The 26,705-nt window shown below is 38.3% G+C and overlaps 1 protein-coding gene across 1 annotated transcript in view; it reads left to right on the forward strand.

The window, feature by feature from the left end:
- The window catches only part of LOC122796978 (acyl-coenzyme A thioesterase 13-like), a 108,154-nt gene extending 84,852 nt beyond the window's left edge, over nucleotides 1-23,302 (forward strand). The window contains exon 3 of the mRNA XM_044065751.1: nucleotides 23,107-23,302. Within this exon, the coding sequence (XP_043921686.1) occupies nucleotides 23,107-23,263 (157 nt within the window). The 3' untranslated portion in view covers nucleotides 23,264-23,302. The remainder of the gene's footprint in view (nucleotides 1-23,106) is intronic.
- Nucleotides 23,303-26,705: the final 3,403 nt, after the last annotated feature.

The following is a 26,705-nucleotide window of genomic DNA, read 5'->3' on the forward strand; positions in this document are numbered from 1 at the left end:
TTGTGCGAAAGCTGGATGTAAAACCAACCAACATCATCTGTGAATTGCTATGCTTAATGTAGGTTCACTGACAGGACTCAGATTGGAAGTGGATGACATGATGATACTGAGGAGGCTGGACCTATGTATCCAAGAGATGAGATGGAAGGGCAGTGCAGCAAAGCCACTTGGCTTGGGATCCAGAGTCTACTATCAGGAGGAGGGCAGGCTAGAAATGGTGTAGGAATTGTGGTGAGAAAGAGGCTTCAGAAGGCAGTAAGGGATATCAGAATTAATGACAGACTCATGGCAATCAGACTCCAGTGTAATTCATAATCTCAGCCTATGCCCCATAGCAGGGTTGTGATAGTGAGGGAAAGAGTGCATTCAGACAGCAGTTGCAGAACCTACTAGACAAAACAGGACAACAAAAAAAAAAAATTCATACATGATATTTTGTTTGCAATTTTTAAATTAATGTTCCCTACTTACTGCTTTTTTGTAAAAATTGTATTTACCAATGTCTATGTTCTGTTTCCTATATGTTTTTTATATCTGTAATTTACCCTTGGAGCTTTTCTCCCCAGGCCTCTTCTGAAAATGGACATATATCCAGCTAGACTAGCCCAGTCAACAAATGTAAAATAAAAATAAATAAATAAAACATGAATTGGTGTTGATAATGTGTGACTTGAATGCATATATTGGGACAGACAGAACAGGATATGAGGACTGCCTGAGCCCACATGGGTGGGGCAACAGGAATAAAGGAGAAGCCATTCTAGACTTCTGTCTGGCAAATGGATTGATAGTAGCCAATACATGGTTCAGAAAGAGAGAGAGTCACAAGATCACATACAAGAGTAGTCAACATGCAACTCAGGTAGACTTCCTCCTAGTAAGGAAAAGGCACACATAAACCACTAGTTGCCACAATCAGCTGCAAGCAGTGATCAGAGAAGGCTCTAAGGTCAACAGAGACCAGTCTGAAGACCTGGAATTGACTGGAGAAAAGTACAACAGTTCAATGAATTACTCAGGGCTCTAGCACCCCAAGAAGAGGTGGAAATAGGTGGAGTTGAAGAAGAATGCCAGTGCCTAAAACAGCATGTGCTAGGACTACAGAAAAGATTTGTGGCCAAGCCAGGTATAAAAATAAGGTACATAAGGAAAGCTGGTGGTGGAATGCAGAGTCCATGAAGTCATAAAAAAAAAGAGTGCAGGAAGAAGTGGGAGATAGAAAAGACTAACCAGGCTAGGAAGGACTACTGGATGGCTAACAAAGACTCTAAGAAAGAAGTTGCAATAGCAAAGAATAGGGCATCAGGTTCTGTAAAGTGACTCAGTAAGGGGCACAAATAAACTATATCAGGTTGCAAGGCAAAGACAGAAAGATAAAGAAGATAGTCAGACACCCTTCATAAGGGATGGTGGCAACAACCTGCTCACCAGTCCAGAGGACATCAAAGGCAGATGGAAGGAGTATTTCCAGCAGCTTCTGAATGAAGAAAACCCCACAGAAGCTGTACTGCCCCAGAAACAGACTACGATAAGAGAAGAAGAGGAACCCACCTTAGAAGAAGTAAGAACAGCACTAAGGAAGATGAAGTCAGGGAAAGCAGCAAGCTCAGATGAAGTCATAGCAGATATGATAAAGATGCTGGGTGAGAGAGGGGAGAAATGGTTCCTGAAGGTACTAATAGCAGTGTGGAAAGAAAAGCATATCCCACATGACTGGAGAAAAAGCATACTCATGCCAGTGTACAAGAACAAAGGGGACATCCAGAACTGTGGGCAGTACAGAGGCATCAAACTCCTATCACATTCATGAAAGTTCTGAAGAGGGTGATTGATAAATGGATAAGCAGAGTAGTAGAATATAAGATGGGAGATGAGCAGTTTGGATTCAGATCAGGATGCAGCACAATTGTCCCGATATTTGCATTGAGATAGATATTTGAGAAGAAGCTAGAGATGTGGAGAGAGTCCAACTGGCCATTCCTAGACTTGGAGAAAGCATATGACAAGATCCCAAGAAAGCTGATCCAGGCGGTACTGTGGTGGTATGAAGTCCCAGAAAGATTGGTAGAATTAGTGCAGGCTATGTACAAGGACCCAATGACTCAAGTATGAACAGTGTTCAGCCTCACAGATGGGTTCCCAGTGGGAGTGGGTGTACATCAGGATTCAGCTCTGAGCCCACTGCTGTTCATACTGGTGATGGACTACATTAGCAAACAGGTTGGAGGGGATGGATCAACAAAGCAGCTGTATGTAGACGATGTGGCTGTACAGGCAGACTCTGAGCTAGAACTTCAGCAAAGGATAGGGGAATGGAATAAAAATCTGAAGGCACATGGGATGAAGCAAAGCACAGATAAGACAGTGATAATGGCAGCAAATTGGGGAAATCAGAAGAAGCTGAGAATAGTGGAACAGGTAAACAGTTTCAAGTATCTGGGAGGGGTAGTTGAGAAGGGTAGTCTGAATGAAGAGGTCAAAGCTAGAATCAGAGGGGCTGCAGCCAACTGGCATAGAGTATCAGGTATAGTCCATGACAGAAGAATTCCAAAGAAGCTGAAAAGTAAGGTGTACAAGACAGTGGTGCGACCAGTGCTACTGCATGGTACATAACAGCTGAAGAAGCTAGAGGTGATGGAAATGAAGTGCCTGAGAAAGGTGGAAGGATGCACACTGTGGGACAGACAAAGAAATGACAACATAAGTGCAGAAGCCAAAGTAGCTCCAATTGCAGAAAAGATCAAAGAACAGATTACAGTGGTTTGGGCACATATGTAGAAAAGCAGAAGACAATATGGAGAGGAAGACTTGGGACAGACATGAAGAAGGTAAGAGGAAGCGAGGATGTCCAGCAAAGAGGTGGATGGACTATGTGAAAGAAGATCTGTGACAATCAGGCATGAGTGTTGAAGAAGACAGGAGTGTGGCACTGAATTGAGAGAGTTGGTGACAGTTAACACAATACCCCAACCCCATGTAGAAAAATGAGAAAAAGGGGGATATGATGATGATGATGATTTATTCCAAGCAAGAGTTGGGTGATAGCTATATATGTTGCACCCAGATTTGGTCTTGGGTTTATAGATATGTAGCAGGTCTTGGGTAGAGTTTCGGAAAGGTCTAGTAAGAGAGTACTAGGAGATGAGGGAAGAAAGAGTCAGACAGTAGGAAGGTTGATATAGGATAGAGTGAATGATGTGTAGCTGACAGAGGAGAAGCTGATGGGGTAGTTTGAGCCAGTTTATGAGTTTTAGAGAGAGACAATGGTGGGATTTATAAGTTTGTTGAGCAGCAAATCTAGCAGCCTTGTTGTAGGTAGACTCAAGTTTGGCCAGGAGTGAGGAGTTCAGATTTGTGAGAATTTGGGAGCTGTATAATAGACTGGGTAGAAGGTACGCATGAGAAAGATAAACCTTGGTCTCAGTAGTGAGGAACTTCTTGTTTCTGTACAGTAGCCCTAATTTCTGATGCATCTTCCTAATACAGTTATTAACATGTAGGTCGAATTTCAGTTGATCATCGATGGTGACACCTAGGAGTTTTGTGCTGGATTCAACCTCAATGAGAGTATTTTTAAGAGACCGTATGGAGAAGGTAGATTTAATATGGTTAGCATTTTTGGGGAGAAAGAGTAACAGTTAGGGTTGAGAATAAGCTGGTTATTGGAGAGCCAGGTTTCAACTGAGTTAAAGGATGTCTGAGTATTTAAAAGGCATTCAGAGGGAGAGTTGGCAGTGGTGATGATTGTAGAGTCATCAGCATATTGTACTAGGGAAGGCAGCGAACAAGAGGTATACAGTAGATTAGTAAAGACATTAAAAAGTAATGACCCAAGTATAGAGCCTTGAGGAGCTCCCATTTTTACTGGGAGGGGTAGTGCAGAGTGCCATCTCACTGATTGCAGCCCATTAGTGTGGTAGCTGGAGAACCATGCTACAGTATCAAAAGAGAAGTTAAGATTAGTTTTTCCAAGAGAAGAGAGTGAGACACAGTGTTGAAAGCTTTTGATAGGTCTAGGAATGGGCAAGAGATGACTGTGGTTATCTCTGGCTAGAAAGATTGTGTTAAGAAAGGATATTAGGACTGTAGTAGTGCTATGTTTAGGTCGGAATCCATGTTGGGTGGGTGTGAGCAGATTTTCTTGTATTAGACATTGTATGATTTGTCTGTGTATACATTTTTCCAGCATTTTAGAGAGAGGGGAGAGGATGGCGATTGGTGTGAAATTGGTTATATCTGAGGGGTTACCTCCTTTATGGATAGGTAGTGTGTAGAATTGTTTCCAGATGGAAGGGACTTTAGACTCAAGAGATGGAGCGATTGATTAGAACAGATACAAAGAGATCAAGAGAGTCAGCTGCAAGCTGAAGAAAAAATGAGGGAATGTTGTCAGCTGATACTGAGCATGGTTTTAATTTGGAGAGTATGGTTTTGATATAATAAACAAAACGGGCACGAACGAGGTGAAAAACAACTTGTAAACTCAAAAAAACACAATCACGTCCAACGAAACAATAAAGCAATGGAGATATCAAACGTAATTAAACATTTATTAAACAAACACTTAAAATAAAAACATGAACGTATTCAGTACTTTGTTTTCATTTAGACAACTTGATCAGATGTGGGCCATTACAAATCATTTCATTTAAATACTATGAATAAATGACATCATAAAATTAATTATCAATAGAATATAGGGAACTGTGGTGGCAATTAACCTTAGAAGCCAATAAAAGGCCAGGGTTAAATGACCATGTGTCCTTGGCCCCACTTTTAAAATTAAGGGCAGCAAAGCTATAAAAGCTTAGAACATTTGCCCCTTCCACATACCAGTGATGTGTTTAACAGCAGGGATGAAGTGATTTGTTTTTAACTACATTTTAAGTATATGGTTATATAAATATCTTCATACTATGCATAGTCATGCCACATGTTATTTCTTTTATTCATTTATTTATTTCTACTTTTTATCTGTTTTCTATCGTCACACAAGCAGTTTAAGTAAAAGTATTTTTTTAAATGCCTATTTTTTAAATGTATAAATATTTTTTAAATGTATATATCTTCTAAATGCATATTTATCACATTTTTAAATTTAAATATATAATTACCATTATTTTTTTACTAATTAAAGCATATATTGTGTCATTCTCATATTTTATATATCAAATGATTTTAAATTAACTATTGGATAATTAATTTTATGATGTCATTAATTCATAGTATTTAAATGAAATGATTTGTAATGGCCCACATCTGATGAAGTTGTCTAAATGAAAACGAAGTACTGAATACGTTCATGTTTTTATTTTCAGCGTTTGTTTAATAAATGTTCAATTACGTTTGATATCTCCGTTGCTTTATTGTTTCGTTGGACGTGGTTGTGGTTTTTGAGTTTACATATGGTTTTAATATAGCTAGTAGCTACAGGTTTGAGGGAGAAAGTATATGAAGAGTTTGTAGTTGGAACAGGTTCAGAGGAGTTAGATGAGTTAGTAGTAGAGGAGTTAGGTTTAGGGTTAAATAGCTTCAATATGGATTCGATAAAATATTTATTTATTTATTTATTTATGTATTTAAATTTGTTAACCGGGAGTGTCCGACTGGACGTAGGTCCATTTTCAGCGGAGGCCCGGGGAGAAAAGCTCCACAGTTAAAATAAACAGACAGTATATACATTGGATTACATAGTGAATAACAATTTACATAGCAATTACTTACAACGTATTTACAGATGAAGAACATAGTACATCAGTAGACAACTAGAATCTTTATCTGTGAAGTGCATACCAGACATTAACAAATGTTACAAGAAGAAGAAGAAGTTTGTGCTGTATAATAAGTACTGGCTTATGAGCATCTGAGCTTGCTATAATCAAGGTAGTTAGTGGAGTGGAAAGAAAGGTAGTGGTTGGATGGGGTGGATGATATTAGAGTGGGAGTTGCAAGGGCATAGCCAGCATGTTTTTAGTTGCGCTTTTAGTAAAGTTTTGAAGTGGGTGCATGATGGTATGGAGGTAATTGTGGGTGGGAGTGAGTTTCATAATTTGACTATCGCGCAAGAGAATAATGCTTCACCAGCAGAGTTATTGGCTTTAGTGATCTGCAAGTGATTTTTGCTGCTGGATCTTAGTGGTCTGGTGGTGCGATAGGGTTGGAGTAAATTCTGGAGGGATGGGACATTTAGTGGATGGTTTACTAGTTTAAATAGGTAAATAGGTATTAAAGATGGTGGCTGTTTCTTCTGGTGTTCATAGGTTCATAGGTTGGTACTAGGCTATAGGCCCTAGGGCCTATACAAGCCTAGCCATAACAATTCCCTGGATATTTCTTCCCACAATATTTACTTCTCTGGACCCCTGTCTAGCAGGGCAACTGACATGATCCCCAGGGTGAATTTCCTATCTCCCATCCAATCATCAAGGTTCCTTTTGAAGAGGGCCAATGAGGCGCTCTGCTTGACATGTATGGGCAGTCTATTCCAGAGTATGGGGAGTCTCTGGGTCAGGAACCTATCCCTCCAGCATGTTTTTTTCATTGTGATGACAAGGTTTAGAACCCTGGAGTGTGTGGCTCTGAGGGATTGGGATTTCTTTAAGTGGAGCATGTCCAACAGCTCAGGGTTTGTCATGGCCTTGTATGTTAAGCAGAGATCGACTCTGAGTAGATGATATGCCACAGAGTATAGCTGGAGTTTTTTAGACGGTCAGCATATGGCATCTGCTTTAGGCCTGTGATTCTTTTAGTGAGGTATTTTTGTGGCCTTTCCATCTGTTGCAGATGTCTTGTAAGGTACATACCAAACGGGGCATTATACCCTATAATGGGTCTAATGAGGGATGAGTACAGTGGGACAATAACCTCCTTTTTTCTGGATGAAAAGCCCTTAGTGATGAGGTGTGCCACATAGAAGAATTTCCTGACTGTTGTGGTGATGAGGTTATCGTAAGTGAGACCATTGTCCACCTGTGTCCCTAAGACTCTCATCACACTTTCGATGTTTAGTGTACTGCCACCTATGTGGTAATTCATGGGTACATGTTTTTTTTCCAAAGGGGATAACTATACATTTCTTGGCATTAAGCTTGAGCCTATGGCTCTGGCACCAGGCATCTGTTTCTATAAGGCCCTTTTGTAGAATATCCACATCATTTGGGGATTCAATAATGGCTTCCAGTTTGCAGTCATCTGCGAACTTTGTTAGCCAGAGTCCCTTAGTGTTGGCATGTACTTCAGAGAAGTAGATGCCAAACAAGAGTGGTCCCTGGACTGAACCCTGAGGTACTCCACTTGTCAATTGTCTGGAGATGGATTTGGAGACGGCTACTTTTACAGTCTGGGTTCTGTCAGTAAGCCAGTTGGCAACTCATCGAGTGACGTAGGGATTTATGCCCAGCTTAGTAAGTTTATCTATGATTCCAGAGTGGGGGATGGTGTCAAAGGCCTTGATGAGGTCCAGATAGGCTGTGTGGACTGCCTTACCCTCGTCCACAGCTCTGGAGACTGATTTGAAGAAGTCAATCAGATTCAGGAGAGAAGATCAGCCCTTCACAAACCCAAAATGGGTAGAGTCCAGTGTTTGAAGGTTGCCATTGTCTTTGTTCTGTCTGGGTATGGATTGGGGGAGCAAGGATTACTGGGATGCAGCATTTGGTTTATGGCATTCCAGAATTGTTTGGGATTAGATTTCAAAGCTGTTGGAGGGTTAAAATAGATGTCTCTTTTGTCTTTATTAATGTGTTTTTTTTTGCCAGATTTTTGAGTTCTTTATATCATTGCAGGTCTGCAGGGAGTTTGGTTTGTGCCCATTTTTTCCAATGATCTATCTCTAGATTTCATTAAAGTGCAAGTGGTTTTTGATAGCCATGGGGATATGTTGGATTTTATATGGACTTTGCAGAGAGGAGCTAGTGAGTTTAGGATGCTTAGGAAAGTGGAGTTGAAAGTCTGGACTGCTGTGTCTAGAGGGAGTTTGGTGAGGAATTGCCAGTTTACTCTGGAGAGGAGGGATTTAAAAGTTTCTGGGTGGAAGTTAGACAGCTTGCGACAGGTAATATAGCTATGTAGTTTAGAGTAGTGGGGAGTGAATCTAAGCACTTTTATTGGGGAGTGATTACTCAGGGTGTTTGGTAGAATTTCTGGGTAATGGTATTTGGAGGGATTCGAGACTAGTACCCAGTCTATAAGGGTGCTAGGTGTATGTGAGTTATTAGTATGGGTTGGTTGGGAAATTAGTTGTGTAAAGCCATTTAGATTAATGTGATGTGGAAATTAGGATTACAGAGAATTAACCAGTTAATATTAACATCCCCAAGGAGTACGGTTTCATTGGGAATGTGTTGAGAAAAGTATGAGAGAATGTTTTCCAGCAGAGGAATGTTATCCCCTGGTGGTATGTAGATCGTTGCTACTGTGATGGTAGTGTGATTATTGAGTTTAAGGTTAGCCGTCAGTAATACTGCAGGTGGAAAGGATGGAATTGGCTTTATAGGGCTTGAGAGAATAAGGTGGTTGGAGTAGACAATGGCAATGCCAGCCCCTTTTTTTATTTTGCTGATCTAGGTGAAGTATATTGTATCCCGGAGGAAGAATGTATGTGTCTAGGTTTTGAGGTTTTAGCCAAGTTTCTGTTAGAGAGATGATATCTGGAATGTGGTTTGATATCCTGGCATGTAGTTGGCTGACTTTGTTAAGAATACTTCAGGTATTCATTGAGTAAAAGGAAACATGTTTGTTTGGTACGGATGTGTCACCTAGGTTGGGAGAGGTACCGATAATGGTGGTAGGGTTGGAGACAGGTCCAGGATTAGGGTGTCTGTCACCTGACAGAAGCAGGGTTTCGGGAAGGTAGTAAAGTTTGTATTTAAGTAGGTAATAGGTAAGGTGCTTTGTCTTGCTTTTAGATGATATTGAGTGGGAGTGAGGAATTTTGATTTTGGGAAGTAGTGTATTCATAGAAAAGATCGATGCACAGACAGTTATTGACTGCTGGGGAGTAGAGAAGCTATTGGTGAGGGGATATGTAGGGTCCTTGTGAAATGGAGGTAGATATATAGTAAAAGATGTAAGAGAGAGGAGAAGAGGTAATGGAGACAGGAGAAGAATAGAAAGGATTAAGGTAGTCATGGTTATGAGGAAGTATGATTAAGCTGGAGTGGTAAGTGGGAGAGAGACTTAGGAGGGAAAATTATAGTATGTTCAAGTAAGTAAGAGGAATAATGGCAATCTTTCCAGGAGGAGGAATAGGAAATTTTTGAGTAGTAAGGAGGAGTTGTAGGAGGGTAATTAGTTACGTAAGGTGTGGGAAGGGGAAACATTTCAGGAATGTTATGGAAGACAGGAAGGGGTGTGGTTTAAGGGGTGGGAGGATCACTTGGTTAGGTATAAAGGAAATAAACTGATAATAAGCAGGTCCTAGAGTCCAAGGTAGAACGCAGTTTTAAACATAAAAAGATTTATTATCAACTTGAACGCTTTTCGTCACCAGTAATATGGTAACTTCATCAGAAATGAACACCAAGTAAATACAATGGCTTAAAATACAAAAACCAAGTCAGCACATGTTAAAAACCAACCAATCAATGGGATGTTTCATTTAAAGAAATAACCCATTTTAGAAACTGTGTATCCCATAGTAACAATGCACTACTCAATAAAACCCACTCAGGTACCTGGGATTTAAAAATAATAATAAAGTATTAATAAAGTAGATAAGCAAAGACACTAATACTGTCTATATTTATATATATATATAAAAATATATGTAAAAATCAGCTTGTTTTAATAGATATAAAAATATATAATATATGTAAACTTTTAACTCGTGAAATCTTTTACCTAGTTAAACTCTTTAATTTTAACAGACAAGAAATGTTGCAAGCCTCATTTAAACTTGGGTACAAAAAGGCATTAAACAACAATTGCCATTCTAGCTCACGTTATTCCAATAGTAACGCTGAAGGACCACCTCTAATGTCAGGTAAAACCTGATCAATAGCCTTAAAGCAAAACTTGTGCCCACCACACAAGTGGGAGTGCTTAGCCAGTGCATTCTCACATTTATTTTTATCTATGGCATATACATGCTCATAGATTCTCTCCTGAAACTTGCAGTCCGTTTTACCTATGTAAAACGCCGGACAGTTGTTACACATGGCAATGTATATCACTGCCTTGGACTCACAGTTAAGTTTATAGTTAAGATTGAATTTCCTGTTATTACCAATAGAAAAAGAATTACCTGTCTTAATGTGCCTACACATCTTGCACGCCCCACAGGTATACATAACTACATGTCTCCCACTGAACGTAGAAGTTCTACGCTCAAGGAGGTTTTTCAAGTTGGACCCTCTTCTATACACTATTTTAGGCAGATTACCCAACTTATCAATTAAAGAATTCTCTCTACTAATGAAGGTCCAGTTCTTATATAAAATGGGGCTAACCCTTGCACTATCATTACTGTACATCGTAATAAAACTCATGTTGTAATTCACTTGTTGATCAACACTAAAGTTTGCAATTTGATCAGTACCCAAATTTACAATATTAGTGTAACTGTTATTAAAGTGTGGGTCAACTTTGTTATTGGAATAGTGGTCAATGTTAGTGGCCACACTGGACTCATGTTGGTAATGAGTCAAATCGTCTCTGTTATAAAGGAGAGGTCTAAAGTGGCCGTTATAACGTTTACACTGGATTTCTTCTATTAAAGGATGAATCAAATTTGTTGGATAACCACGTTTTTGAAACATACTTCTCAAAAAATGACATTCTTCTAGAAAGTCATTATCGAGCGAAATCATCCTAGCAGCCTTGATAAGTTGGCTCTTCACAACAGATCTTTTTTGTGTAAATGGGTGACTGCTCGTGAAGTGCAAAAATGAATTGCAATACGTGGTTTTCCTGAAGATTTTTGAAATCAATCTTTTACTTACCAAGTCCTTAGTCAACTTGATATCCAAGTGATCTATAGTGTCATTACTATAGTTATATGTAAATTTGAAAAAAAAACAGTTGTGGTGCTCAAGTAATCAACAAATGTATGAGCTTGTACTTCATCACCTCTAAAAACGATAAAAATATTGTCTAAAAACTGAGTGTAGTATATCAAGTTCACATTGTGTTCAGGTACATTAAAAATAAACGTCCTCTCCCAGTAGGCCATAACTAAATTGGCCAAACTGGCACCACAAGGCGAACCCATAGCAGCGCCTTGCCTTTGGAGATGGAAGTCCCCATCAAAGATAAAAAAATTGTTTGTAAGAATAATATCACCCGAACACAGGAGCAACTGGCTGCGAACACCACGACAACTCAAGTGAGTACACAATTACTTTCAGATAAGTTGAAACTGTTCAATTATAAATTACTCAAACTAAAAAAACTACAGCGTGAAGTAGTGTACTTTAAACAATGTTTACATGAATGGATTGTGCCGAAAGGCTTACGGTATCACCAATTTCCAACAAGCCTAGTCCCAGACTCATTATTTCACAAGGAACTGATTTCTTTGTTTGACCAACAAGGTTTCGAGCTCATGCAGCTCATGATCAAACATTATTCTTTACAAATTGACTTAATCTCGAAAGAAGTAGCTGACCTGGATGAAAAGCGTTCAAGTTGATAATAAATCTTTTTACATTTAAAACTGCATTCTACCTTGGACACTAGGACCTGCTTATTATCAGTTTGTCTCCTGTTGTTTTTGTTTTTATCCAGCTTGTAGGTATAAAGGAAATTATATGGGGGGGTGGGGCACACCTGGAAGAGGGATATCACAGGAAACAATCAGTAAGTTCAGATGAACTGCAGGAAAAGTTTTCCAAATTAGTTAAAATGTTACAGTTTAGCATACAAGTAAGAACTGAAAGGGAAAGATATTTTATGGTACCGTAGGTCATGAGGCAAGAGTTAACAGTGTTGCAAGGCCTAGGGATTTTAAATAGTATAGTAGAATAAGGGTCAAGAGTGGGTGAAATAATGAGAGAAAAAGGCCTGAAAGTGGTGGCTGGCATTCAGGGGTAATGTACTCACCTCGGGGAGTGTCTGCTGAGCAGTACAAGTAAGTTTAGCAGTGCAGGTAGTTTCTTATGAAATAATTTCCTTTAAAATGAATAGTAGTTATCTGCGTACTTTGTTTAGAATCTTTTGAGTAGAAAAACCCTTGAAGTTGAAGGATGAGACCCAATCATGGCTAAGGAGCACAGTATCCACACCGTGCAAGGATTAACCAGCTTGCAGAATGGTTGGGGGAGAGAGTCTGTTTACAGTCTTTTGGGTAGGAAAACCCTTGAAGTTGAAGGATGGGACCCAATCATGGCTAAGGAGCACAGTATCCATGCAGTACAAGGGTTAACCGGCTTGCAAAATGATTGGAGAGAGAGCTGGTGAGCACGCTGCCACTGGAACACGCTCAGCAGGAAGAGTGTGTGTGGGAATAAGCCTTCCACCCTATAAGCTATATACTAGTAAGTGGAAGAAATTTACTATTTGGGGTTATGACATGGATATTGACCCTTTTTCCGCATCTATTGAAAATGTAGTAGATTTCCTAGCCTCTCTTCAATACAGGAGCTTCCCATCTACCATCAGAATACAATTTGCTACAATTTCAAATTTCCATAATGGTTTGGAAAATGTTCCTTGGCCTGTCATAGACTTTGTAAGTCATTTTTAAAGGGAACACAGTTGTTGAATCCTCCTTTTAAATATCCTAACCACCACATTGAGATCTTAATCTAATGTTACAATCCATCATGCATTCTCCCTTTGAACCATCCGCAGACTGATCTGAAGTATTTGTCTTGGAAAACATTATTTTTGATGGCCAAAAACAATAAAAACAAGGAAAAGGAGTGCCATATAGAACTAAAAGTCTCAACCATAAAATAAGAATAAAGAAGCACTCCAGAGGCAAAGGGACCACTACAAGCAAAATAAAACAAATTAACTTTAATAACAAAATAGAATTCTAATGTACAACATACTTAATGCTTAACTGAATTCACCACGTTTTTCATCACAGAATCCTGAGACTTCTTCAGATAACTAGTAACAATACAACCACCTAATCTATTTAAAAATATGTTTAAATAAATCAGTTAAACAATTAACACTTGTATTCCGCCACCAGTACTGTTGGCCAACAGGGTGCTGGCAGAAATTGGGCTACTGTTGGCCGAAGGAGGAGAAGAGGCGGAAGGCATAGCCAAAGGCAGGTAATGGCTAGGACTGTGACAGTGAGGGTCAGAACTTTGAATGTTGGCAGTATGACTGGTATAGGGAGAGAGCTAGGTGATATGATGGACCGAAGGATGGTTGGTATATTGTGTCTGCAAGAGACCAGATGGAATAGGATCAAGGCTAGGTGTATCGGAGGTGGGCTCAAATTGTTTTATCATGGTGTGGATGGGAGGAGAAATGGCGTAGGCATTATCCTGAAGGAACAGTATGCTAAGAGTGTTTTGGAGGTGAAAAGAGTGTCGGCTAGAACGATGTTTATGAAGCTGGAAATTGATGGTGTAATGATGAATGTTGTTAGTGCATATGCTCCACAAGTTGGGTGTGCGATGGATGAGAAAGAAAAATGTTGGAGTGAGTTGGATGAAGTGGTGATGACTGTACCCAAGGGTGTGAGGCTGGTGATTGGAGCAGATTTCAATGGGCATGTTGGTGAAGGGAACAGAGGGGATGAGGAAGTGATGGGTAGGTATGGTGTTAAGCAAAGGAATGCAGAAGGTCAGATGGTAGTGGATTTTGCGAAAAGGATGGACATGGCTGTGTTGAATACGTATTTTAACAAGAGGGAGGAGCATAGGGTGACATACAAGAGTGGAGGAAGATGCACACAGGTGGATTATATCTTATGTAGAAGGGCCAGTCTGAAGAAGATTGGAGACTGTAAAGTGGTGGCAGGGGAAAGTGTAGTTAGGCAGCATAGGATGGTGGTTTGTAGGATGACATTGGTGATCAAGAAGAGGAGGATGAGTGTGAGGGCAGCACCAAGGATCAAATGGTGGAAATTGAAAAATGGTAATTGTGAGGTCATGTTCAGGGAAGAGTTAAGACAGGCACTGGGTGACAGTGAAGAGTTACTGAATAGCTGGATAACTACAGCAGAGCTAGTAACAGAGATGGCTAGAAAGGTGCTTGGTGTGACATCTGGAAAGAGGAAGGAGGACAAGGAGACCTGGTGGTGGAATGAAGAAGTACAGGAGAGTATACAGAGAAAGAGGTTGGCGAAGAAGAAGATGTGGGATTGTCAGAGAGATGAAGAAAGTAGACAAGAGTATAAGGAGATGAGGTGCATGGCAAAGAGAGAGGTGGCGAAGGCTAAGGATAAGGCATATGATGAGTTGTATAAAAGGTTGGACACTAAGGAGGGAGAAAAGGACCTATACTGATTGGCTAGACAGAGGGACCGAGCTAGTAAAGATGTGCAGCAGGTAAGGGTGATAAAGGATAATGAGGGAAACATACTCACAAGTGAGGAGAATGTGTTGAGCAGATGGAAAGAGTACTTTGAGGGGCTGATGAATGAAGAGAATGAGAGGGAGAGAAGGTTGGATGATGTGCAGATAGTGAATCATGAAGTGCAGTGGATTAGCAAGGAGGAAGTAAGGATAGCTATGAAGAGGATGAAGAACAGAAAGGTTGTTGGTACAGATGACATACCTGTGGAAGCATGGAGGTGTTTAGGTGAAATGGCAGTTGAGTTTTTAACTAGATTGTTTAATGAAATCTTGGAAAGTGAGAGGATGCCTGAGGAATGGGGAAAAAGTGTTTTGGTACCGATTTTTAAGAATAAGGGTGATGTGCAGAGCTGTAGTAACTACAGAGGGATTAAATTAATCAGTCACAGCATGAAGTTATGGGAAAGAGTAGTGGAAGCCAGTTTAAGAAGGGAGGTGATGATTAGTGATCAGCAGTATGGTTTCATGCCAGGAAAGAGCACTACAGATGTGAGGTTTGCTTTGAGAGTGTTGATGGAAAAGTACAGAGAATGTCAGAATGAGTTGCATTGTGTCTTTGTGGATTTAGGAAAAAGCATATAACAGGGTGCCTAGAGAGGAGTTGTGGTATTATATGAGGAAGTCGGGAGGGTCAGAGAAGTATGTAAGAGTGGTACAGGATATGTACAAGGGTAGAGTGACAGCGGTGAGATCTGCGGTGGGAGTGACGGATGCGTTTAAGGTGGAGGTGGGATTACATCAAGGTTTAGCTCTGAGCCCTTTCTTATTTGTAATGGTGATGGACAGGTTGACAGACGAGATCAGACAAGAGTCCCCGTGGACTATGATGTTTGCAGATGACATTGTGATCTGTAGTGAGAGTAGGGAACAGGTAAAGGAGACCCTGGAGAGGTGGAGATATGCTCTAGAGAGAAGAGGAATGAAGGTCAGCAGGACTAAGACAGAATATATGTGTGTGAATGAGAGTGAGGATAGAGGAATGGTGAGGATGCAGGGTGCAGAGGTGGCGACGGTGGATGAGTGTAAATAGTTGGGATCAACAGTTCAGAGTAATGGTGAGTGTGGAAGAGAGGTGAAGAAGAGAGTACAGGCAGGATGGAGTGGGTGGAGAAGAGTGTCAGGAGTGATTTGTGACAGACGAGTACCAGTAAGAGTGAAAGGGAAGGTCTACAAGAAGGTAGTGAGACCAGCTATGTTATATGGGTTGGAGACAATGGCATTGACAAAAAGGCAAGAGTCAGAGCTTGACGTGGCAGAGTTGAAGATGTTAAGATTTGCACTGGGTGTGATGAGGATGGACAGATTAGGAATAAGTATATTAGAGGGTCAGCCCAGGTTGGAAGGTTTGGAGACAAAGCCAGAGAGGCAAGATTACATTGGTTTGGACATGTGCTGAGGAGGGATGCAGAGTTTATTGGGAAAAAGATGCTAAGGATGATGTTGCCAGGTAACAGGAAAAGAGGAAGGCCTAAGATAAGGTTTATGGATGTGGTGACAGAGGACATGCAGGTGGCTGGTGTGACAGAGCAAGATGCAGAGGACAGGAAGACATGGAAACAGTTGATCTGCTGTGGCGACCCCTGACGGGAGCAGCCGAAAGAAGAAGATTCATCAAACTTTTGACATAAAAGAAAGGAAATTCTAATATAAACTATACTGTATAAACATATTAAAATATAAAAATTCTAAAATGTACATCTTTTGAGTACCAAAATGAACACAATATTATTACTATACACTAGTGACCCAAATATAAAATAACTTAGTTAAGTACAAGGAAAGCACAATGCCAACATTTTAGTAACAGAAGGGGAGCACACAGTAGATAACTTAAAATATTAAAAGCTACCATAAAAGTAATAACAAATAATATATATATATATATATATATATATATATATATATATATATATATATATATATATATACACATATACACACATATATATATATATATATATATATATATACACACATATATATATATATACATATACATATATATATATATATATATATATATATATATATATATATATATATATATATATATGTATATATATATATATATATATATATATATATATATATATATATATATATATATATATAGCACTAAGGGCTTTTCATCCAGAAAAAAGGAGGTCATTGTCCCACTGTACTCATCCCTCATTAGACCCATTATAGAGTACAACGCCCCGTTTGGTATGTACCTCACAAGACATCTGCAACAGCTGGAAAGCCCACATAAATACCTCACTGAATTCACAGGTCTAAAGCAGATGCCCTATGCTGAGCGTCTAAAAAAAACTCCACATATACTCTGTGGCATATCATCTATTTAGAGGTGATCTCTGCTTAACTTACAAGGCCATGTCAAACCATGAGGTGTTGGACATGCTCCACTTAAAGAAATCCAAATCCCTCAGAGCCACACGCTCCAGGGATCTAAACCTTGTCATCATAATGAACAAAACATGCTAGAGGGATAGGTTCCTGACCCAGAGACTCCCCATACTCAGGAATAGACTGCCCATACATGTCAAGCAATGCGCCTCCTTGGCTGTCTTCAAAATGAACCTTGACGATTGGATGGAAGATAGGAAATTCACACCGGGGATCACGTCAGTTGTCCTGCTAGACAGGGGTCCAGGGAAGTAAATATTGTGGGAAGAAATATCCAGGGAATTGTTATGGCTAGGCTTGTATAGGCCCTAGGGCCAATAGCCTAGTACCAACCTATGAACCTATATATATATATATATATATATATATATATATATATATATATATATCCTTTCTATCAATAAAAAAATATATTAAATAAAACACTAAACTACTCATCTGGTCATATGTGTAAAGAATAAAATATACTATCCAAAAACTGACACTTATAAGCAGAAATGACAAAATGTGAAAATTAAAACAGTTTATAACCTTGCTGCCAGCATTTGTAATACAGGGGCTACAGAAATGTTATCATTCAAACCTGGAAACTCATTGGCCTGTAACATAATTTGCCAATTTGTTTCTCTGTATTCATTTTTTTCCTCCCAAAGGCCACCCCTAGGATTCCAGGGTACTATCTCAAGTACAAAAAATACAAATATGCAACAATAGGACATAATAGTTATGCATGTAAAGAATATAAAGGGGCTTTCCTACTAATTTTAACTGGGACACTAGTAATGTAACAAGGATCATTACTAGATACTGGGATTTATTTAAAAGTCTTTCAGAGGTGGAAAACGTGTTTAATGGTCCCATTCACTTTGTTTATAAGAATGGTATGAATATTAAAGATATTTTAGAGAAGAAAGATTGTGCTAGTACAAGAAGTGATAGGAAAAAGGAGGGGACGTTTAGATGTGGAAAACGTAAACAATGCATATATGTTATCAATGCAAGTTGTGTATGCATCCCTAGTAGAGACAAGCTTATACAAGCCAGGGAGTATAGCAATTGTGATACTAAAGGTTTAATATATTCAGCAACCTGTGAAAAAATGTGGAGCTAAATGTAGGTAAAACCTTAAGAGTCCTTAAAAAGAAGATTTATGAGCATTATTATAGTATGAGTTTCAAATCACAATAATGCTTTATTCAAACATACATTGACTTGTAAAGTAGCTCATTTTGTATTTTTTGTACTTGAGATAGTACCCTGGAATCCTAGGGGTGGCCTTTGGGAGGAAAAAATTGAATACAGAGAAACATATTGGCAAATTATGTTACAGGCCAATGAGTTTCCAGTTCTATAGTCTGTGTATTACAAATGCAGGTAGCAAGGTTATAAATTGTTTTAATATTTTGTCATTTCTGCTTATAAGTGTCAGTTTTTGGATAGTATATTTTACTCGCGGTGGTGGTGCTGCGGTAGCGTTGTTGCCTCACAGTAAGACATCCTGTTCGATTCTCAGCGAAAGCGTCTTCTGTGTGGAGACATGCTTGAATGGGCGTACCTTTGTTGAAGGTTGTGCTTCAGGGCTGGCAACTCGGTACGTAAAAAATCTACTGCCAATCATTAGCGGACCGGAGTTCCGCTGTGGCGACCCCTAACCGGGAAAAGCCGAAAGATACAACAACAACAACAACATATGGCCAGATGAGTAGTTTAGTGTTTTATTTACTATATATTTTTATGGATAAGTAGGATATATATATATATATATATATATATATATATATATATATATATATATACTTGTTATTACTATATTACTATTCTGGTAGATTTTAATATTTTAAGTTATCTTCTGTGCACTCCCCTTCTGTTACTAAAATGTTGGTATTGTACTTTTCCTTGTATTTAAGTTGTTTTACATTTGGGTCACTAGAGTGTAGTAATAATATTATGTTTGTTTTGGTATTCAGAAGATGTACATTTTAGAATTTTTATATTTTAATATGTTTATATAGTATGTGGTATATTGAAATTTCCTCTCTTTTATGTCAAAGGTTTGATGAAAGCAAGTGTTAATTGTTTAATTGATTTATTGAAACAAGTACTTAAATAGATTAAGTGGTTGTATTATTACTAGTTATCTGAAGAAGTCTTAGGATTCTGTGATGAAAAACGCGATGAATTCAGTTGTGTTTAGTGTGTTGTATATTGGAATTATGTTTCATTGTTAAAGTTCGTTTTATTTTGCTTGTAGCGGTTCTTTTGCCTCTGGACTACTTCTTTATTATTATTTTTGGTGGCAATAACCTCTGCTAGAAGGATTTCAGAACTCCAAGCCTTATCATGTAGACCACCTTATCTGATTTTTCTTAAGGACATAGTTTTATTATGGACAAACTCCGCCTTTCTACCAAAGGTAGTGTCAGAGTCTAATATCAGACTATTAATTTACCAATATTCTTTCCGAATTTTTCTAACAAAGATGAATACTGTTTACATTTGTTGGATATTCACAAGCAATTATGCTTTTATCTTCACAGAACAAAGGACATAAGAAAATCTGACCAATTGTTTATTTCCTTTTCCAGTGTAAGGTTTGCTAAACCAGTCAGCAAAGTGACTCTAGCCAACTGGCTCAAGGATTGTATATCCTTCATCTATAATAAAAAGAAAATTGATTTGCCAAGGCCTGTTAAGGCATACTCTACAAGGCCTTTAGCCACTTCAGCAGTTTTCCAGTCTAGAGCTTCAATGCATGATATATGAACAGCAGCAGCTTGGGCTTCTCTGCATACATTTATTACTCATTACAAATTGGATTTGATCTCTAGGGGAGGAGTATCCTTTGGTTAAGTGGTGCTCAGGAATATCCTTCTGTGAGTCCTCCCAAGGTCTAAGGTAGCTGGGGACTCTGTCCCAGATGTCAAGGATAAAATGAAAATTGACAACATCAAATAAAGAAGTTATGTACTTACCATAATATTCCATCTGTGTTGTCCATTTACATTTATCCTTGACTACCCTCTCTCCATCCTCTGGCCTTGAAGACCTTTTGGTGGAATGGATTTTGTATTCTCAACATAGTGCAGTATTTAGGGCAAAGCAGATATGGTTTCCTTTAAGGCTTCCAAATCTATACCCTTTCCTTCTAATCTGCAAACTCGATCTGAAGTAACTGAGAAAGAGAGGGATTATAGGTAGAGGTGAAGCTCAAGAGTTTTTGGCTTGCACGAGCTGTAGTAATGGCCGAGTTGGTTCCAGTGTCGGAACTGAACCCATATGTCAAGGATAAATGAAAATGGACAACACAAATGGAACATTACGGTAAGTACAGAACTTCTTTTTCAAGTCTGTTTGAATAAAAACCTATGTAGACCCTCAACAGGCACAAGATGAACTGGTAAAGAGAAAACAACTGGAGAGAGGGGAAGGTGGGGAAGGCACAAGTAACCAGTCAACAAACAATGGACACTTCAAAAGAGAGATTTCCTGCAAAGCCCTTTCCTGTTTTCCCAAATAAAATGATGGCTAAAATAAAGGAGATGGAACACTTAAAAAGGCAGAAGGCTCACTGAAAACAATAATGCATTAGGATCACTGAAATGAGGACAATTCTTAAAAGAACTAATATTTATATGGCAAAAAATATAATATAATAGTCTCAAAATGTGAGCTGCACTAATGACACCTCATACCCAATGAAATCATTATGTACTAGACAGAAATAACATAAATGCAATGTTGTAAGTATTTTGTAAAAATGTACTTACAAACATGTATATGTAACTGAATGGGGAGGACCTACACTGCATGATGTCTGATAAAGTCCCAGTTTTCAGACTGCAAACTGTCTTCATGTTCTTTTTGAAAAAAGGTACCATGACAGCTTAGAGTGGAGGTGGATAGAATGGATAGAAGTAAATGACTGATGAATAAAAAAGGAAAATAATTATGTGATGAAAATCAGAAGACAATATTGTATAAAATTAGTTCTGGTAATGTATGCTCTTGATATATGAATGTAAACAAAATTAATAAGGCAAGTATGTTGGCTGAAAATTAATTATACAGCAAAATTCACAAAAATAATTTACTGGAAACATTGACTGGGTGAAATTTGTAAATGAAAAGGTTGTTTAGTATGACTATAATGTAAAATGCAAACTGAAAATTATTTTAAACTCATTCAGATCTGTGTCTGGATAGTAAAGCCTGACATTTTAAAAGAGCCACAGTATCTGAAATACTGGCTGCCTCGCAGTATAAAGAGAAGAAGGACAGCTTTAGAAATGAAATGCTGCAGGCAACAAAATAATTAGATCAATACTTTATAATAGCTGCTGTTCTACCTATCAGAGTTTCAGTAATAAAGAACACTGTGAAAAGCCTTACACCGCTGTTTGTGAAGACTATCAGCTCTGATGTTGCAGAAATATGTAAAACGTTAACATGTTGCTTATTTCTTTCTTTCTTTGAGAGGTAATAGTGTTTTAATAAGAGGTTGGGTTCAGCCAAGACAATACTACAGAAAAAATATATAAAGGGGCACATAAATTGCTAAAAACAGACTTTGAAGGAACAGTTTGTAACACAGGGACAAAAACTATAAGAAAAAATAAAATATAATTAATTGAATTTGTCAGTGTGGAATATACATAGGCTTTCTGATAACTGAAGGTACAGACCTGTATTTACAGTAGTAATGCGCAAGTAATGACATTACAGGAAACACACCTGAATCAAAAAGTGCATGGAACTTTTGTAAAGAAAGGTAGGAAGGAGGGTTTATCTGCTGGAACAGAAAAAAAGCAAAAGAAAGGGATCTTATTAAGACTGGTATAGGAATAAAGATTGAGAAACAAATGGAGAGGCATGGAAGATTTACAGTGGTGAGAGGTGTTGGCAGAGTGTAAAAATTCTACTGCCTGCTTATATATTCCACCAAAAACACAAGATATAAAGACTATTAGGGGAGATGTTGTAACATTTCAGAAAGGATGTATTACAGTAGCAGGAGACTGGAACACTATAGGAAGTAAAGAAGGTGTCTCTGGAGGGATAAGATACCATGTACATTCCTAGATATTCAAGGACACTGAGTCATATGAACAAAACGAACTGCATGTAGAAAAACAAGAGTCTTATCACCCTTCATGACATGCCAGTACCCTCCCTCAGGCTACCCATCCTTTCTCCAGAAAGTCCATACCAGTCAGTCCCAATGTATATTTATGGATATTGATCCAATTATCTTGCTTATTTTTAAAGGAATATATTAAGTTGCACTTCTTAACATACAGGGCAGGTTTATTTTTAAAGATTTGGTAGGTACAGGATCATAAACTTGTCCTTCTGTCATGTGTTGTCTATCTGTTAGTGAAGATTTAGGTCCCTGGTTCTGTTACTGGTGGAGATATTGTACTTGAAGAGAAACAAAGTCCGTGACAATCAAGTCTCTACTGGAGCGATAAGTGAGACAGAGATCTCCCCTCAAAAGTTTGGGAGACACTGAATAAAGTTATAGAGTACCCAAACTGTCTTGGTAGCTCAGGGACTTTAGGCCTGTGACCTTTTTGGTTAGGAACATTTATTTAGTGAGATACATCCCAAACAGAACATTGTACTTGATAATTGGCCGTATCAATGCTAAATATAAAGAAATGATTACCTCATTAGACCTTGATGATATTTCTTTGGCAATTAACTTGACTAAATAAAAGCTATGAAATGTTTACAATTGTGTCGAGTTCTGAGAAGTAGATGCCAAAAAGGGAGTTGTCCCAGCTCTGAGCCCTATGAAACTGCACTAGTGATTGGTCTTTTGTGGAGGTGGAGAGTAGCTTCCCCTATCTTGACTTCCTGTGTCCTATATTTGAGCAGTTGGCAATCCATTGTGTGATATAAGAGTTTATTCCTACCTTAGTAAGCTTTGCTTGAGTTGGGGCACTGTGTCAAAAGCTTTTATCAGGTCACACACTAGAACACATTTTAGTTCTCAAATTGCATCTTAAGTTTCATTTGCATGTAAGAATAAAACTGGTGCAGTCCTAAGTGTTGGACAAGAAACTGCAAAGAATTGCCTGCTTCTGACTTTCATTTTAACAGTGTAATGTGTTTCCCCTTAATTGCAGTTTATTATAAATTGGAAGATAAACAGTATTTTGAAAAATGTGCTATCCTTGTATTTACTGTAGTTTACTATGTATATCATTTTTTTTTTGTTTAGGTATTTGAGTCCTGCAAAGATTGGAGATGAAATCCTGATCACCGCACAGATTCTGAAACAAGGGAGGACTCTTGCATTTGCCACAGTGGATGTAACAAACAAGGCCACAGGAAAACTAATAGCTCAAGGGAGGCAAACCAAACATTTGGGGAACTAAGAGAAATGTGTCACTCTAATAAAAATGTATAGCTTATTATTCAGTTCTTATTCATTTTTTATTTTAGTGAGGCCACAGCAGCCGTACTTCCCTTCTGCAACCTTTTACCAGTTCAGTCTTTCAAGCTGTTACTGACAGGTACATGTTTCACACGTCACACAATTAAGGGACTTTATTTTACAACTGAACCGAGAAGTTTTCAGATTATGATGCAGTATTAATGAATGTGTAGTTTAAAAAATTAATGCCTTCCATGTACAAGCTAGTTTTCTTTTACTGGACCTTTGTGTCCTTTCATGTAATTTTCACCAAAAAGCATGATTTTTTTTTTAATGCTTCCCAGCTGAAACTGTCACTCGTCTTGATACAGTCATTCTTCGGTTCCCACAAAAATCATTACTGCTGTCTTCTAGGGGTAGGGCGGGGACATCACCAACCCTTTTCTTCCATCTAGATAAGCTTGCCAGAAACTCTTTGACCTCCTTAGAGTTTATCTTTATGTACATAATTGCTTACTGATGAAGCAAAACTAGCTACAACTCTGTCCATTCTTCTCTCACTATTCTCACTTCCACATTCCAACCAGTGCCACCTGCATCTCTTTCCTTTATATTTGCTTGACATAGCCATGGGTAGACAGAGACAGCTTGAATGAAAATGTAGTGTACAGAAGCAAACTGGAAACCATTGTAAAACCATCCTTTTTTAAAGACAAGTAGAGCAATTTTATTACAAGGACTTTAATGTAAAATAATTAGAAAGGCTAAACATTACTCAGTGTGGAGGATATTTATATGTGCACATTTTACTTTACAATATTTTCTAGTTTTCCAATTCACTATTTTGGAATATACAGTAAACTATATTTTGAACTACAGTTAAAGTACAGTCTTACATCAGACACCTGTACATATTAATGAACACGTTAAAAATAAAGGCTTACATTAGTGTGTAGCAACTGTTACTGCCTTTTGTTTGCACCTCACAACTTCAGGGAATTCCAAGTATTTATCAGTACATTCTCACATGATGAGTGCTACCAGATACACAACTCATAGTGCTTGTACGAGCAGGTCTTACGTTACTAGAGTGTCATTCAGACCTGTGCTTAATTGAAACACTTGCACTACTGTAGTAGCATCACTAGATTCAGTTAATTTAATCTGAAAATAAAAATGAAAGCCGTGTTACAATAAATAATTTTATTTGTATGCATATGGGCAGTCTGCAAACACTGCAAAGCAAAATCGTTTCCTTTGCACTTCAGGCTGCACTGTGTGTGAACATTACTGGAACATGCTAATCAAATTTGTCTGGCTTCTTATTGCAGACTGTCCCACCTTACTACTCATTTCTCATAAACAACCTTTTTCTTAAGATCATCTGCTTAACCCTTGCCAGTTGACTTTGGTAAAGGACACATAGCCACTCATTCAGGTCAACTTTCATCTCTTTTCCTAACACTTGGCACCCTTCCACACAAACTCCATTCAGCAAACAAAGATTTTAGTATCAGTGGACCTGTTGCTTGGGACAGCATTGCCTACATTATTTGCATCCTAGAAAAATATATCTTCTTCTCTGCTTTAAAAAAAAACAGCAGCTGTCTTTCCCATCATACCATAAATCAGCTAATATAAGCTATACTTATTCCCCGTTATCACCACTTCCTTCCCTTCGTCCTTTGTTTTAGAAAGATCAACAAATTACTATGATAAATTAGTGTTACAATTTTTTTAATTTGTCTTGTTTTAAACTTCAAATAGTTAAAAGATTTTGAACTACAAATAGTTAAAATATTTACAAAATGTATTTTTATTTTGTTAGTGTATAGCAGCTGTGCTAATATTTTTGTTCTCGAAAGAGCAGCAATTAATTGTGTTACCATATTATTATTTTCTGTTTTATTGATTATGAACAAGTTTCTTTGGCCAGTGTACTTGCAGCATATGATTCTGTGTAAAAGTGAACTGTAAGTCTTATTTTGAACCTGGATGATTATTTCAGGCATAAACTGTAAAAAGATTATAGAGAACTTCTGTGTCACAGAGCATGGAAATATAGGGTACTGTCATGCATAACATGCTAAGTTTGCTTATTTCCTAATTATTGAATAAGCAGCAGGTCCTTGTTAACCACCAGCTAAACCTCCCCATTTCTGTTAAGAAATGTCTTTTTTTCCCCAGTCACATGAATGCCTGATTTCCATTACTGTTACTGACCCTTATTACTGTTTTGGAAAAGTCATCTAATTACCCACTACTAATTTCTGTGAAATAATAGTCTGCCTTGTCTTCTGTGTGTGTCCTTGTACATTCAAAGTGTGCTTCTTGTAGTCATGCACTAGTAGTACTTTTTTTCTTTTTTAAAGATGGCACCCACTTGGACTCTGCAGTTTGCTGTGAGGTACTTGTATGTTTGTCCCACTGATGCTTGCTTTCTTCAACATTATGCATTTTAATTTCTGCCAGTGTTGCTTACTACGGTTTACTTGTGTGACCATACACCATTTTGCTCCCTGAATTGCCCCCTTTTCTGTACAAAGATGGTATCTTCCGAACTGCAAAGCATTTTTTTCTGCAATGGATCTTACCTGAGTGAGAAAGCCTTGTTTTCTACTGGTGAACTACTACACATTCATCATTAGATAATGGTTGTAGTAGCATATAGCTACATGGAATATACCTGCCAAAGATTGGGCATCTGGCACGCATGCAAAAGCTTTTGGGCTCATTCTAAAGCACTGTATAGCTGAGGAGGCATGAGAGAGTGTAGTGTAGAAGCAGACACATGGACATGAAAGCTTAGAACTTTGTTGCTGTTGAAGATCTTAGTTGCATTTTCAGTGGTTCAGTCATTGGCCTGTTCAAACTTTTGAGCAGCTAAGTTCCCCACCAGGGGTACTTTTTTTTTTTTTTTTTTTTTTTTTGTGATAAAAGATAAATTTGTAGTATTTTATGTATAGGAGAAAAGGGAAGTGTGTGTTAAAAGACAATTTCCTTATAAAGATTCTCACACAGCTTGCTTTTGTTTGGGCAGAGGCTCACAATTACATGTAGATTTCATTCCCTCTGAATTTTTCTTGATACTTAAGATCTTAACTAAATTGGTGATGGAATCTGATGCTTGTACTCCAGACACCACCACCCCCTCAGGTGCTTTGTACAGAAAGGTGTTAAGCAACATTCACAGGGGCAAGGCAGTTCCAGGAAAAAAAATGGAGATGCTGCCTAAAGTCAGGAGCAGGCCAATTGAATGACGGTCTTCTTTTCCTAGCCCCCACCCAGGCCAACTTCTAAATCTGACAGTCAGCCTTTCTTTCTTTCCGTCTTCCCCTTTGAATGTAGATCACAACAAATACTTGGATGTTGAATGTTATCCAGAGTAGACAATATTGGTACTCCTTTCCTTCAAATCTAGGAAATCCTCCTCATCCACAAAA

Source organism: Protopterus annectens, chromosome 3.part0 (assembly GCF_019279795.1).
Source record: "Protopterus annectens isolate FY-2018-M chromosome 3.part0, PAN1.0, whole genome shotgun sequence".
In the NCBI taxonomy this organism is placed as follows: Eukaryota; Metazoa; Chordata; order Ceratodontiformes; family Protopteridae; genus Protopterus; species Protopterus annectens.